Source organism: Diorhabda carinulata, chromosome 1, assembly GCF_026250575.1.
Source record: "Diorhabda carinulata isolate Delta chromosome 1, icDioCari1.1, whole genome shotgun sequence".
Classification (NCBI taxonomy): domain Eukaryota; kingdom Metazoa; phylum Arthropoda; class Insecta; order Coleoptera; family Chrysomelidae; genus Diorhabda; species Diorhabda carinulata.
In genome coordinates, this window is record NC_079460.1 from 32,799,738 (window position 1) to 32,814,844 (window position 15,107).

At 28.9% G+C, this 15,107-nt stretch overlaps 2 protein-coding genes across 3 annotated transcripts; one reads left to right on the plus strand and one right to left on the minus strand.

Moving 5' to 3' along the window:
• Positions 1–340: 340 nt before the first annotated feature.
• LOC130897978 (zinc finger protein 234-like) lies at positions 341–1,629 on the minus strand. Its single transcript, XM_057806979.1, has 2 exons — positions 1,165–1,629; positions 341–1,038 (listed from the first exon to the last, which is right to left on the minus strand). Exons 1-2 carry the CDS (start codon positions 1,532–1,534, stop codon positions 533–535), a joined length of 876 nt encoding a protein of 291 aa, XP_057662962.1. The 5' UTR covers positions 1,535–1,629; the 3' UTR covers positions 341–532.
• Positions 1,630–1,803: 174 nt separating this feature from the next.
• LOC130897909 (zinc finger protein ZFP2-like) lies at positions 1,804–14,742 on the plus strand. Of its 2 annotated transcripts, none has more exons than XM_057806885.1 (13): positions 1,804–2,112; positions 5,944–6,052; positions 6,115–6,271; positions 8,463–8,635; positions 9,072–9,279; positions 9,941–10,008; positions 10,061–10,580; positions 10,629–10,915; positions 11,275–11,433; positions 11,743–11,950; positions 12,411–12,504; positions 12,560–12,753; positions 14,584–14,742. In XM_057806885.1, exons 2-13 carry the CDS (start codon positions 5,969–5,971, stop codon positions 14,607–14,609), a joined length of 2,178 nt encoding a protein of 725 aa, XP_057662868.1. In that variant the 5' UTR covers positions 1,804–2,112; positions 5,944–5,968; the 3' UTR covers positions 14,610–14,742. The 2 variants fall into 2 exon arrangements, with proteins under 2 accessions (XP_057662868.1, XP_057662878.1); XM_057806895.1 differs by having other exon boundaries at positions 10,061–10,574.
• Positions 14,743–15,107: the final 365 nt, after the last annotated feature.

Sequence of the window (15,107 nt, forward strand, 5' to 3'; positions counted from 1 at the left end):
CGCATATTTTATATTTCTTTACCCACAAGATAAAAAAACATGATCATTTTCCGAGAACAAAACAATATTGAACAGAGTAGTTGCTAGTAGTATGGATTACTAGTATTTGAATCAAAGCAAACTGAAAGCTGTCGTTATTGAAATCCTCCATCTCCAAGCAAATTATATTAATTGTTGTTCTATATGGTTGATGTGGAAAATCAAAAAATAACATCATCTTACATTCTTATACTTACCATTTCAAAAGCTACTACAAAATCTAATGAACATCTTCGTATGACATTTACCGTCTGTAATAGAGTTGGTACAATTAAGAGTGTTTGTAAAGCAAAATGAAAACTTTTCACAAGACAAGAAATATATTAAAAATAGAATAAATATGTTGAACATATGATGGGAATAGAAGAAATTATGTGGGAAAGTAACAATAGAAAATATCATAGAAGGGTGTGTTTCATTTAACTCAAAGTTGTAAAACAATTTATTCCAGATTAAATTGGTATAAGACATATTTTTAATAATTGGAAATTTACTAAGAAATATTTGCTCTTTCAACTTTGACTTGATTATTTATTTCATCCTTGGACTTTAATGTACTTTCAATGTTGATGTCTTGATTTTTTTCTTTTTTAACAGAACAATCTTTTTCCATAACTTTTTTATCAATTTCATCTTCCAATTTTATATTAACTGCTGTATAAGGTTTAAACTGCAATTTTAAATGGCATCTTAAAGAGCTTTTGGTTGCAAATACTTTTTTACAACAACTACATTCAAAAGTTTTCTCTCCTGTATGCAAATAAAGATGATCTCTTAAAGTTGCAGCAGTGCTAAATCCTTTGTTACATATTTTGCAAGGAAACTGTTTCTGTTTTTTCATTTTTTGCATTTTACCACTCTGGTAACTATGTACAAGACTGTGTCTCATATACATCTCTTTAGAACATAAACATTTTCCACAAGTTGGACAGAGTATTGAACCATTTTTCTCGAAATGGGATTCAAGGTGTTTTTTTCTTTCTGCAGCGTCAGTAAAGTCTGTAATACAAAATTTGCAGATAAAACATACAACTTACATTATGTAAAATATGTATTGGATTTGTCAAATTATGAGCAGTTTAATTATTAAAATGTGGTAGGATTAGTATAATAAAGTATAAATACCTTTTCCACATAACTCACAAACAATATCAGAAGTCTCTCCATCATTCTTATTGCTAGATTGCTCTTCCTGAAAATGAGATACTAGATGTAATTGGAATTCTCCTACAGTGGGGAACATCTGTTGGCATTCAACACACCTAAAAATTTTTTTCGTTCTACAATCATAACTTTCATTCATATGTAACATCAAATCTTTTTTCCTTCTAAAAACTTCATCACAGACTTGACATGCATGTATAGAAGTACATTTTGCAAGAAATTCTTCAGTAGCATCAAAATCTTCAGTTTCAAAAGTGTTTGTCACTATTAAATCTAAATCTTCTATTTCATTGGGATCGCTTGTTGTAGTGATAATGTTTAATTTTTCCATATTTTTAATTACTTTTATTTGTTTTTAGATTCAAAATATTAGTTTTTTTCAGCAAAATTAGACATATGTCGGAAATTTGACATCAGTGTCGAAGTAATTATTTTTGGTATTTCAAGCAAGATTGCCATATGCTTTTATTTTCACACTTTCTCCAATCTAATCTATGAGTAAGTATCTTCGTCTGCTACATTGAATTTTGTATTTTCATCCCTTTCTTCTGACATTGTTCGCCAATCACGTTCAAATTTACCAAAAGTTGGCAATAATGCACATCAAAGGTGAAAACCTAACCTAAGATATAAATATTTATAATTGATTAAATTTTGAAAGGAAATTGACGACTTTAAATTAGTAGAATTGCTTAGAAGGCATAATGTCAAATAAGTGCCTACAAAGAAATAAGCATGTTAAAAGTATTATACTCCAAAATAAATTTATTTATATTCAGCTGATGTCTGTGAATAGTATGTGGTGTTTGTTATTGTATTTTAAATTACTACAAAGAATTTTCGCGTCGTAAAGACGTCTGCAGTTTCTTTTGATTTTGTAAATTGAAATTTACACATAGGTATTCTTAAGTAAGTATTTTCAAATGTTTATAATTTCAAACTACTTAGTTTATGATTTCAATATATAATAAATTGAGGAAACTTATTTGTTAATCCAGTATTATTTTGATTCACAAATTTACAGGCAAAATGTTATCAAATATTGGAATTGTTCTAAAGTTAATATAATTTAAAATATGCCAACATTTATTCTTATATTGATTAAAACAATGTACCTATTCTTGTGATTTTATATTTACCCTTATATGTTTTGTGTCGAGGTACTGTAAAGGATTCTCAGTTGTCATTTATCATCCAAGTTCAATAAAGTGGATTTGATTGAGCCAGTAAACTAATTCTTGACTATAAAAAAGATTACCCATAAGTTATTCACAGATTTCTACAATGAATATAAACTAAACTTAACAAAATAAACTAAAAATGTTAATAGAGGACACAAATAATGACAATAGGCTACATAAATTTACTACCAAAAACTGAAGATTAATACATATTTCACGATTCTAATCTGAAAACCAATTTTCATTAATAGGTTTCTTATGAAGTGTCCTTTGCAATAATTAAAAAAAATTTGAAGAAATGTTGGGGCTTCAATATCAAAACAAACAATGAGTGCATCAGTGCTCAAATGTTAAGTTTATGAATTTTTTTTTGGCATTAAAAAAATAATTATAACACAATTTTTTGTTAATGGATTACTTATTCACTATTCTTTGCAATAGTTGAAGAAAATTTAAAAAATGTTGTGGCTTCAATATCAAAATGAAAGATGCGCGTCAGCGCTCGAACGTAAATTAATTGTTATCTAATTGTTTTCTAATTAGGTGCACTTTTTAACAGTTAAATATTTGAATTTTTTGTATTTATTGTGTCTTCAGTTCATAATTGTGAAATATGTGGTAAATCGTATGTTAAAAAAATTTTTATCCAATTAATCTTCAATTTTTGGTAGTAAAATTATGTAGTCTATTATAATGTCTATTAATATTTTTTGCGAAAGTTCAGTTTATTTTGTAAAAAAATAATTGTGCTAGAAATCTGTGGATAACTTCACATGGGTTAGAAGGTTTAATGTTTGGATGTTTATGTGACAATAGAATTGTTGATACATTAAAAGATTCTTAACCCAGGGAGTGGTCTCTATATGAGATTTTCTCTCACAAAAGTTTCATTTCATTTTTTCATCAAGTTTGGTACCTGAGACCCTCCCTAGTTTATTTTTAGAACCCATTCTGATTAATAGGGGTAGGTAAGTTTACCCTTTCTTTTCAGTTCCTGTTTAACTTCATTGTAAACAACATCATCCCGTTTCTGTGAGAGATTCTCTCATCGCGCGACCACTAAGTTATTACTTATTACTAATTATTTTCATACCATAATGTTCTGTCCATTCTGTCCAAGAAGAAGCAATAAAAAAGTAAAAAAAAGTTGCCATCAATGTGGCAAACCAATTTGCCCAAAACACACGGTGTTTACTTGTGAAACATGCCATAATCAACAATTATCTTCTGATTGAATTTTTTACCGCAATTTAAAAACAATTTTTATTAAAAATAATGTCATATCATACCATACCATCAAAACATCTAAAATAAAACTTGATACCAGGTGTTTAATAAATTCATGGTTATGTAAAATTGAAGGGTAAAGAAAAGTGTAAAAATTTTTAGAAAGTAGCTGTGAGAGAAACTCTCACGTGCGACCAATAGTGTGAAAGTTGGCGTAGCGATCGCTCCCGGGTTAAACTTCATATCAAATAAGGCTTCAAATGAATTAATTCAACTTACATATTGTGATTATATATTTCTATTGCAAATGAATTCATATTTACAAATAATCAAACTTCATCCGTGCCAATAAGTGAATAAATTCTATGGTACACATGTTTCATTTTTATAACATTAATTAGATGTTTGTAGAGTAATGAAAGTATGTTGACATATTTAAATAAATGTGTAAATTCTTTATTATTTTAGTAATAAATACAAAATCCAATCTAGCGATGGAACTTATAAAAACTAATAATAATACTGCTGCTGTTATAATACTTGAGGGAATGTGTTTTCTTTTTTTTTTTCATCACTAAAAGAGTTTTTCTCACAGTTGTCAATCATAATTCATATTAAGTTGCAGTCGCTTGCTATCATTTTGGTTGATAAATTAGGTTACATGACACGTTTTTAGAGAATCCCTATAAAAATATATTTAAGTTAAGATATACATATCAACACGTATATCCATATCAATACCAATATCTGCATCAACAAAAGTCTAAACTCTATTCCCAATCTCTTTAAGAAGCAATAACAGACATAAATTGTAAATTATACATAATGAAATATAATAATAAGTCAAGTGACCTTAGAAAAAGTTAATAAATATGAGAAGTGTATATTATTCATAAATCACAAATTTTAGTTAATTAAATATACTGAAAAAATAAAAACAAAACTAAAACATTACCTGTTTATTATAATAATGTTACAGATTGATGTGGGACAGAATTTATTATTCATTTATTCACTAATTCCTAACAAACCTCAATACATCTAACTTGATCACTAAAATCTCTTAATTGGCAGAAAATTTTAGAACGTTCCAGACAACCTAATTTATCTCGAAATGTTCGACAAGCATCTGCAGCAATTGCAACATTAATAACTTTAAAATTCTACTTACATTATTAAACAAATTCGGTTTACTGGATCGAGATTCAACCTAACCATTACTTCATGCGTACGGAAAAGTTTTACATTTCATTTCGCTATTTTTTATGGTAGTTTTCCTTATGCTCCTTGTTGTATTTTTTGGTATTCCTATAATATGAGAATAAATTCCATAAATAATTTTAATCTAAAAGTAAATTATCCTATTTAAATCGCTTGAGTAGAGCAAATTACGAAAAATTAAAAATTGCTATAATTTTCTTATGTTGATGCACTGTTTTTAATGTAGTTTTATTCTCAATAGATCAAAATACCTAGGGTCATGTTTCACAATCTAAAATGAAAAATATGTATTTCATTATTTCTAAGTCTTTTTCATATATTTCTTTTTAAAAATAAAATGTAAACAAGGCAAGAGGACAAGTAGTGACGTTCCAAACATAACCTTAAAATTGTTTCCAAGTAGTACAAAATCAGTGTATTGGTGATTTTAAATTATGGAGGGAAAAGAGAAGGAGGGGTTATCTCATATGGGAGAAAAGCATATATGTAATACTTCGATATGGACAGTTTCTATAAGTGGAAGCTATTCTGACTGAGGAAGACAGAATGATAACGTTTTCTCTATCCTTCAAGGTTTCAGCTCGATTCTGCGCATTCTCAAGCATGCGCAGTATAAATAAAGTGAAAAGTTGAAACAGTGCTTAGCTGTATACGAAAAATAGTTCGAAAATCTTCCAGAATGGCGCTGGCGTAGACAAAATGTATGGAATGAATGTAACAATGGTAGATGATTTGAAGTATTTCGAGTTAAAAAATTATCATTTTTGATTCAAACATTTCATTATTACGACTAGTGTTGTACAAAATAATATATTAAATATAACTATAAAGAAATTTACATTGATGCTAAAGTGACGTCATCTTTATTTAACAAATTTTGACGGACATATTTCCTATACACAAATTGTTTCTCTCTACACTCCATATTTTAAATGCACCGCCTATTACGCACAGATTGAGGAAGCAAATGGGGAATGTCATTGTTCCCAGTGCTGTCGACCGAAATTTCTATGATTTTGTAACAAATATTATGATGAAATTGATTTCATAAAATTTGATCTATCTAGAATTTCGATAAAATGGAGAATCTAAATTTTAATGTGATTTGTAGAACTTGCAAATGCGCTAGTCCACATATGCGGTCGATCTTCGATCGATATGAAGATCCATATCAGAGCCACCGTTTCGACGAGATGCTTATGGCTTGTGCTTCAGTTCAGGTACGTATAAGATAAACAACACTTATCACAAAAATATTTACAAATTAAATTTTATTTATTAGGTGGCAAGTGGAGATGATTTCCCTTCTTTGATATGCGAAATATGTGTGGAACAATTGGTAAAAGCTTATTTTTTCAAAAAACAAGTGGAACAAGTAGATGATGATTTAAAAAAGCACGCAAAATTTTTGGAAGAACTAGAAAACTTCCCATTTACAGGTAAATACAATTTTGAACATTTTATTCAGTATAATCGCTTTTAAATAGGTTAAATAAGCAATAAATGGCAAATTATATTGGAAAACTATGTATTGAACAGTTTGTAGCTGATTATTATTCGTAAATTTAGGTACAGTAAATTATGGCTTTGATATAAGTTCAAATTTGCTACATTTTTTATATCATTGGCAATATATTTATTTTATCAGCAATTTTTTTTAAATTTTTTATTTCTTAGACCTTTTGATATGTTTATGCTTCTGAATGTTATTTATTTTTGGCCACTTCTCATTAAAAATTAGTTTCTTTTATAATTTTTCAAAGACAGATGAAAATTTGACATTTTGACTTCTTTTAGACTATATCAAAACATTGATAAAGATCACAATAGGTGTAAACGTCAATATTTTATTTGTTTTTAAACAAAATTTCAATTAAAGGAGACTTAAAATCAATATATAGTTTTGTTGATAAATTATCCTGATTTTAATTTTCCTTTCATTAAAATTTCGTTAAAAAACAGATAAAACATTACCGTTTAGACCAATTGTGGACCAATTAGGGTGATTTATCAATAAAACTATATAAAAAAGGTTTAAGAAATAAAAAATGAAATAAATGTATATAAATTTGTATTCACTTATTCTCGTCCTGGAGACCTATAGAGTAAAGGATAAGTTTGTGTGGATTATTACTCAGTAATACACCTAAAATTTATTGAAAATCACGATCAAATAAAATACACATCATAAATAGGTGAAACTTTTCTATAGAGTATTGAAAGGTCTTAGAGGCAACAAAAAGGTAGAAAATATATTAATTAAGAACCAAGTAGGGGAAGTACTAGTAAACGAAGTAGATTTAATGGAGCGCTAGAGAGAATCTTTTGTAGGATTACTTAACACAGAAAATAAAAGACATGATGAAACGGCAGCAAAGATAAGAAGGAGAAAACTTAAGAAGAAGAAAGTGAAGATCTTATAACTAGAGACCTTACTACTGCTAGAAATTTTTAATAGAGTATGGAGAGAAGAAAAGATGCACGAACATTGGAAAATGGGCTTGATACTAACAGTGCACAAAAATGGAGACAGCAAAGACTACAGTAATTATAGTAGGCTATCCCTGCTATGTACACTGCTAAAGGTTTTTGAACAAATAATTGTAAAGAAACATAAAGTGGATTTCGGAAAGGCAGAAGCACACAAGATCATATATTCTTTATAAAAGAAATAATATGTAGAAGAATGGCAAGATCCAAACCGGTATACATTGCTATCCTTGACATGAAAAAAGTTTCGATAAAGTCTCACGAACGAAAATATGGAAGAACCTGTAAAAAATTAACAAGAGTCACCAAATAGTGTACAAAGAAACGAGGTAATAAGCAGAAACATGAAATCAGAGACATTCACAACACTAGAAGGAGTGCGACAAGGAGACAGTCTGAGCTCATTACTATTCATAGCTTACATGGATGAATTAAAAATTGAAAATGACCAAAAAAAAACAAAGTTATGGTAGAGGCAAACCTAAAAGAAAAATTCGAAATTAGAGTTGGAGAGGAACGTATAGAACAAGACCGTAGCTTCTAATACCTAGGAGTTATGTGGGAAGAAACGGGAAGACAGGATTAGGAATTAAACAATAGAATAGAGACAAAGTATATTATGCATTAAGCAAGAGGCTAAAAAGCAAAAAAGAAATCTCCAAATAAACCAAATAAAGTGTCCAAAACAATTCACAGGCCAATTTTTACATACGGCTGAAAATCTTGGGTATTGACAGAGGGAGGCAAGAATAAAAGAAACAGAGATGAAATACCTTAGAAGGATGAAAAGTGTTACTAGAAATGATAGACTCAGAAAATCGCATATAGGAGAAGATTCAAAAGTTGAATACATACATGAATACACAGAAAGGAGACACCTGGGATGGTAGGTTACGTACAAAGGATGGATAACATAAAGGTAGTTGAAAAAATTTGGCAAATTAAAATGTGAAAGAAAGACCAACATGGAATAACACGCTAGGAAAATCTTGAAAAAGAAGGGAAGGTCATGGGTCGAAGCGAAAAATTTGGTGCAAGATAGAGAAAACTGGAAACTTTTCATAAGGAATTAGCTAAATAGTAAAATTAACACACCTACACCCTATAGATTAAAAAGGGAACGTATTTATTCATTTTTAGATTCATTTGATATTCTTGATGCTTTTTTGAATGAACCAGCTACAAATGATGCTATCACTGGGGAAGCTATACCTCATGAAGAACTTGGAATTGACTTTGATCTGCAAAGTATAAACATCAATGAAATACTCTCTGAGTTTGAGAAATTTGATAAAACGTTTTCTACAGTGGAGGTAAATAATTTTTATTATTGAAAATTTTAGGATTTGTGTTATTGCCTCCTCTCTAGTCTCAGCTTTTGTTGTAATCAGTTAAATTTATAATAAATGCATAGGTAGGTTAATGAAAATCTTATTTACTAATATATTAGTGTAATATTAAGATAATCTTGATTTAATCATTCACCTGAGAGCTCTATTTCTTTTTCTCTCTGATGGTTATTTCATATTAATGTTACAAAATTCATTCATAGAATTTTTCCAATTTATTAATTTAATATACCCTAAAATAATTTTCTCATTTGGAAACTATATCTACATCAAGTTGCTAGTATAGTGTGAAAAGTAGTCAGTGCCCTGTCTAGAGTTTTGTATTAGCTTTTTTTCCTTAAGTTCAATCAAGATAATCAATAGTTTTTTACCTAATAGTTTAAAAGATTTTTCTTCACAGAATCAACAATTCGACAAAGCTCTTCACACACGAGAAATATTTCAAAATGATCAGTGTGTTGAAGAATTTACAAGTATTGAAGAACCACAACGCCATGAACAATCTCACACAATTGTTTATGTTTGCAAAATTTGCAGACAAACTTTGGAAAGAAAGGAACATTTGAAATTTCACATGCTAACACATTTAACAGAGGGAATGTTCTCAGGTATTTCCAACTCGTAATATATGTTTCAATAGGATAGATTGACCCAATATCACAAACCCAGATACTATTTAGATATCCAAATGCGTTCCCAATGAAATGTTATTATTTATGGGCGTGTTCCTTTAATGAAATAATACACAATACAAAACAAACGACTGCTAACCAGTTACAAGCAACAACAAACTTAAAATTATATCTCAACATTTTGATATCATTATCAGCACAACTTGAAGAAACTTCTAGTTATAAACTAAAACTTATCGATTCTATCAACAAAAGAATTTCCTACCTTAATAGATACTTGCTCAAGTTAAGTTAATGTGAATTCATTTTTAACTCTTTCCTTGGGACTAGCAATATCAAGTAGCAGTAGCAATATGTTTTATATAGTATTATTTCTACCTGTCTTTGGGCCTAAAGTATCTAATAATATTCAGCCTTAGATTAAACATAAGTATTGTCATTATACTAGTCTTCTGCATTGATTATACTTTCTGTTGTGTAAAAATGCAATATTTTTCACAAACTGGTTAAGTAGTTTGGAACTGACAATTTAATCGCAAAGGTAGCATTAAGGTTAATAGTAAAATATCACTGTAGATAACTATTATCGATTCAATAAAAAGCCTTCTACAATATATATATTTTTTTTAATTTCTAGAAGTAAGGGATTGCTTTGAACTACAAGAAGTAGAGGTTACTGCAATAATAGGAAGTGATAAAGAAAAGGTAGTAATATATTCTCATCTTAGATTGTAGTTTATAATTCTTATCACTTAAGGCCGCAGGTGAAATTTCCAGTCAAAAAGAAAGTAATCACAATGATGGATTTATTGAGGTTGGAGATATTGTGAATATTAGCGATAAAGTTGTAGAATGTGATAAAAATAGAAAAGATATTGAGAATGGAGAAGAAGAAAATAATGAAGATGGAAGAAGAGTTGATTTGTATCAAGGCCAAAAAAGTGTTGAAGAAGAACAAGCTTTAATTAACGAATATGAGTATATTGAAAATAATGTAGTTGATGATATACAGGAAACCCAAAAAAGTGTTGAAGAAGAACAAGTTTCAATTAATGAGGATGTGTATACTGAAAATAATGTAGTTGATGATATACGGGAAAACCAAAAAAATTTTAAACTTGAAGAAAAATTGTCAATTAACGAAGATGAGTATATTGAGAATAATGAGGTTGATGATGTGTGGGAACGCCAAATGAGTATTGAAATTGAAGAAGACAAATTGTCAATTAACGAAGAAGAGTATATTGAAAATATTAAAATTGAAGTTGAAGGTTGTGGTAAGTATATATTATGTAAAATACATGTAACATAATTTTTTTATGCAGGCTCAGAGAATAACTGTGATTCTGATAAAGCAAATAATGATTTGGATTATCTTCATCAAAAGAAGGCATCGCCACTTGTCAAACATCAAAGAGAAAATGTTGACTCTCATCCTAAACCAATCAATATAAATGTAGGAACAAGTAGAAGTCATGAAATGGTAAAAAGAAGAGAAGTGACAAAAAAAAATACAAGAAATAGAAATTTTCCATGTCCGGTTTGCAATGAAATGTTTAATTCCATGACTAAATTGGATCGTCATGTAAAAATTAGTCACAAAGGAACCAAGGTATTCAAGCCAAATGTGTTATTACTTGGACGGTACATAACAACTTATGTTAAACTGCTTCCTTCTTCTAAGATTTATATCTACTTCCCTAAAATTATATCTGAATGACAGTAGGTAAGAAGTTTTCAGGTTTCATTCTCCTTTTCATTTGATTATATGTTCTTTCCAGTTTGTGCTCAAATTTTTGTAATAGACAGAACTCCCAGTTACAAAAACACTTAGTTTACTATGAAATTCAGATGAATACTGTCTAAACCAATTGGTTGTTCTATTCTTTATAATGTACCAAAATGTTTTATAAATAACCACTATGTAATACTTTGTGTACTATGTACTACTTTACAATTTTTTATTTTTAGATATACGAATGTAATTCATGCAATAAAGCGTTCTCCAGATTTGATCATCTAAACAGACACACTGTTTCGCATTCAACTATTAAACCGTTCCATTGCACCATGTGTCTCAAAAATTTTAGCAGGAGTGATTCTTTTAAACTACATCAGAAGCAGCATGAGGTATGTTTGAAACAATTTAAGAGAGTTAATAAGTTATCGAAGATTACATACAAGAAAGAAGTTATATAAGTAGATGAAACTTTTTCAGTAAAATATACTTAGTTGTAAATTTTGATTCATCAGCTGATGGTAGTAATTCATCACGAAATGAAATCGTTCCTGCACTTTTACTATATTAGCAACTTTATGCAATAGTAACATAATACTGCTATTTATAGTTTGAAATTGTAAACATAATATTTTTCCTCATAAATCAATAAAATTGTCTACTTTACCAATATATTTTTAAATTGATGGTCTTTTTTGTAGCTGTGTAATGAAATTTCTTGTAAAATATGCAAAGGAACTTTCTTGTCTAAATTTCTATTGATTGAACATATGAAAACCCACCAAGGTCATTCCAAGAACTTTCTGTGTTTTGTATGTGGAAAAACATTTTCCAGAAAAGATAATTTGCATACACACTTGAAACGTCATAGAGGAGAGAAAACATTTAAATGTGAATATTGTAAAAAAGGTTGGTATCTGAAAATGTTTGGAAAATGAATAAATAATATAATATAATTTTGTTTATATACACGACTATCTAAAACTTTCATATAATGATGATATTAATAAAATTAATTAATCATTATATAAATAATATATATAAGGATACCTACTAAACATAAATTGCCTTCGTACTTTCAAAGTAATAACTTATTTCTATAAGTTATTATAGTAGATACACTTATACACAGTTAGAATATGCAAGTGATTGTAAGCTTTCAAATTTTCTTACCCATAGCTCAGGTGAGCTTTTGTCCCCCTCAGAGCACCACAAGTGTAAAATTTGTATTTCGATGTTGTGGTAGTAAACATCAACAGTAAAAATAAACCGAAGGTATAAAAGGCACATTTCAAGGACATTATCACAACTAATACTGTTTTTTATTGTATAATTCCAAATATCTATATATAAACTTTTATCTCTTTAGGTTTCATAAGATTAAGTGAGCTGAATATTCATAAAAAATACCATACTGGCGAAAAGAACTATTTATGTCCATTTTGTGGTAAAGGATTCGTAAGGTGAATTTTTCCTCACTATTATCACTTATCAATTTACCAATCTAATATTTTTAAGACTGTATAATCTTACTGTTCATATGAGAACACATACTGATAAAGAATCATACCAGTGTGATGCTGCCATTGCTCATATTAAGGATCTTAAGAAGCACAAACTACTCCACAGTCACGAGAGATACAAATGTAAATTATGTACTGAAGGTTTCAACAAGGCTATATTGTTGACACGACATGTGAGAACTGTACATGGTAAGCCATTTTAATATGGACTTTGTTATTAGATCATATATTTATTTCTTTAATTTAAGTTTTGATGCGTATATATGTCCAGCATATCGAGTAAAAAAACGACAATGTATCTCATTCTCTATTGATGGTGCTAAACTAATATCCGAAAAAGAGAATTATATAAACAAAAAATTATTGCAAAATTCCAAATGACTTTTCTACATTCTTGGAATCTATAGGAAAAAATTTGAAATGATTAATGAATCTTATATGACTCACCAAATTTTTAGATTTTCGTGTTCTTGAAGATATTGATATCAATCTTCAAGTGCCAATGACTTTTTCTCTTTCTAGTGATATGAGCGTGGATTGATGATAATATTCTAAATTTGTTTGGGTTGGAAATAAAATTGTAGCTATAATCTACCTTTAAACTAGGAGGACCATTTTAGGAAACCTGAATCAGGTAGAAATCACTAGAAAAGTTACCAAATTGAAAGTGATGACTGTAATCGCTAGAGAAAGAAACAATTATAGGTTCTATAAGATCATCCACAATCCTAGTCTTGAATTATAAAATTCTTTACATCTTTTGGTTTAAAAGTAGTATTTTTGGCTGCAACTTCATTTTTTACCCTAATCAATTCTATAGGGTTTAATTCACAATAATATAGAGGCAGGCTAAGTACAATTTTATTATTGTGTTGTGCCATTTCATCGGTAACATATGAAATTTAGTATAATTTTTTTGTAAAATTTTTGCTGAATCTGGGCATTTTTATTTTAGTTAATATTTTATTCAAATTTGGTGTTTAATTTTAATTTAATTTATGAACAAAGCATCGAAATTATATTTTTAGTTTTATCATTGAAGGTTTCTACAATTATTCCAGTGTTTCTGTATTCTTTAATAATACAAAACACAATGGACCTAGCAACTCCTAAAAATTAAATTTGGATCTGTTAACTTCATATAAAAGTGCTATTTTTGGTAACTCACCCAACGTTTTTATAATTTTAAACACATTCACCTTTGGCTCTGGTTCATCATCTGAAATTTTTTTATACAAATTCACAATGTTTTACTTCTCTGTTGATGATAAGTGGCCTAAATTGCTCTGTAATTTTTTGGGGGATGAATGATGTATACTAGTACTGGGAGTATTATCTGAGTCAATTTTCAAATTAGTCCTGAACTGTTTTCATATTTTAATAAAAACAATAACAAGAACGCAAGAAAAAACAAAATGTTCACAATTTACATCATAATATATACCAAAAGTCCTGTGTAAAACCGGCTGCTAACTTAAATTCAAATCGGTTCTCCTATCTTAAAAATGGGGTATAGTAAGTTTATAATTTGAGAATAAAAAGAAATCCTTTGAGAATGTTCAGACTTTTATAAGTATGTAAGTAATATAAATCAACCCATTGCACTAACAAACTAGTAAATCCAAGAGAGCAATATAACATAATATATTTCAAGAGATTTTTTTCATATTATTTTCACATTCAGTATTCATTCTCAAGAAAGTGTATACTAGATAATGAGTATATCATTATTAGTTATTGAAAGTCACCATAGTCAAAACACAAAAAGAAAAAAATATAAACCAATCGTTTATACAGCCCTTTGTATGATAGAAATCACATACACTAAAATGGATCCGGCAGATCCGAATATAGTGAAGAAACTTTCTTGGTGGATAATAGAGAACTGAACTAACCTGCCCAAAAACTACATAGTTATAGAATCCAAAATTCTATTTTTCTACTCTTTTTTTATATAGATGTTCTTGAATAATATTTATTTTTTATCTATTTCTTAAATAATAACTTTTAAAATTTCAGCTCAGTTGCAATCAAAATCGGGTTAATGCAGCAAGAGGAAAATGTTGGTGGTATCACATTTTTGTAGTTTAATTTTTTACTTTTAGGAGTTTTGTGTTGTTCACTATTTATTTGTTAAATTTGTTCAGATTTGCAATAAAAGAATATCTTCTTTGAAAACATGATTTTATTAAATAATATAAAACCTCTGAATTTCATTCTGGAGTGCCCAGATTAGATGTAGACACATTAGGGAAACAGGTGATGAAATATAACTATGGATTATTCAATTATTTTGTCTATTCAATTAATCTGTCACAATTTCTTCTTAAGAATAAAACCATGATTTTTGGCCCTGTTTGCGAGAACGGTGCGTGGAGGATCTGAAGGAATGCTAAGATGAGGCAGATGTATGGTGAACCAGATTTGGTAGCATTGTATGGAGTTCCTGGAGAACGGCGACTGAGAGGAAGACCGCACCTTCGCTGGTTGGATGACGTTGAGGCGAACCTGATCCAGCTAGGGATTCGACATTGAAGGCACCA

Bases quoted from the DNA above. Each gene is read 5' to 3' on its own strand.
- LOC130897909 (XM_057806885.1), top strand. From the start codon at position 5,969: ATGCGGTCGATCTTCGATCGATATGAAGATCCATATCAGAGCCACCGT. The intron at 10,916-11,274 runs GTATTCAAGCCA...TTTTATTTTTAG, and splicing joins TTAGTCACAAAGGAACCAAG to ATATACGAATGTAATTCATG. The intron at 12,505-12,559 runs GTGAATTTTTCC...AATATTTTTAAG, and splicing joins TGTGGTAAAGGATTCGTAAG to ACTGTATAATCTTACTGTTC.
- LOC130897978 (XM_057806979.1), bottom strand. From the start codon at position 1,534: ATGGAAAAATTAAACATTATCACTACAACAAGCGATCCCAATGAAATA. The intron at 1,039-1,164 runs GTATTTATACTT...TTTGTATTACAG, and splicing joins TTGTGAGTTATGTGGAAAAG to ACTTTACTGACGCTGCAGAA.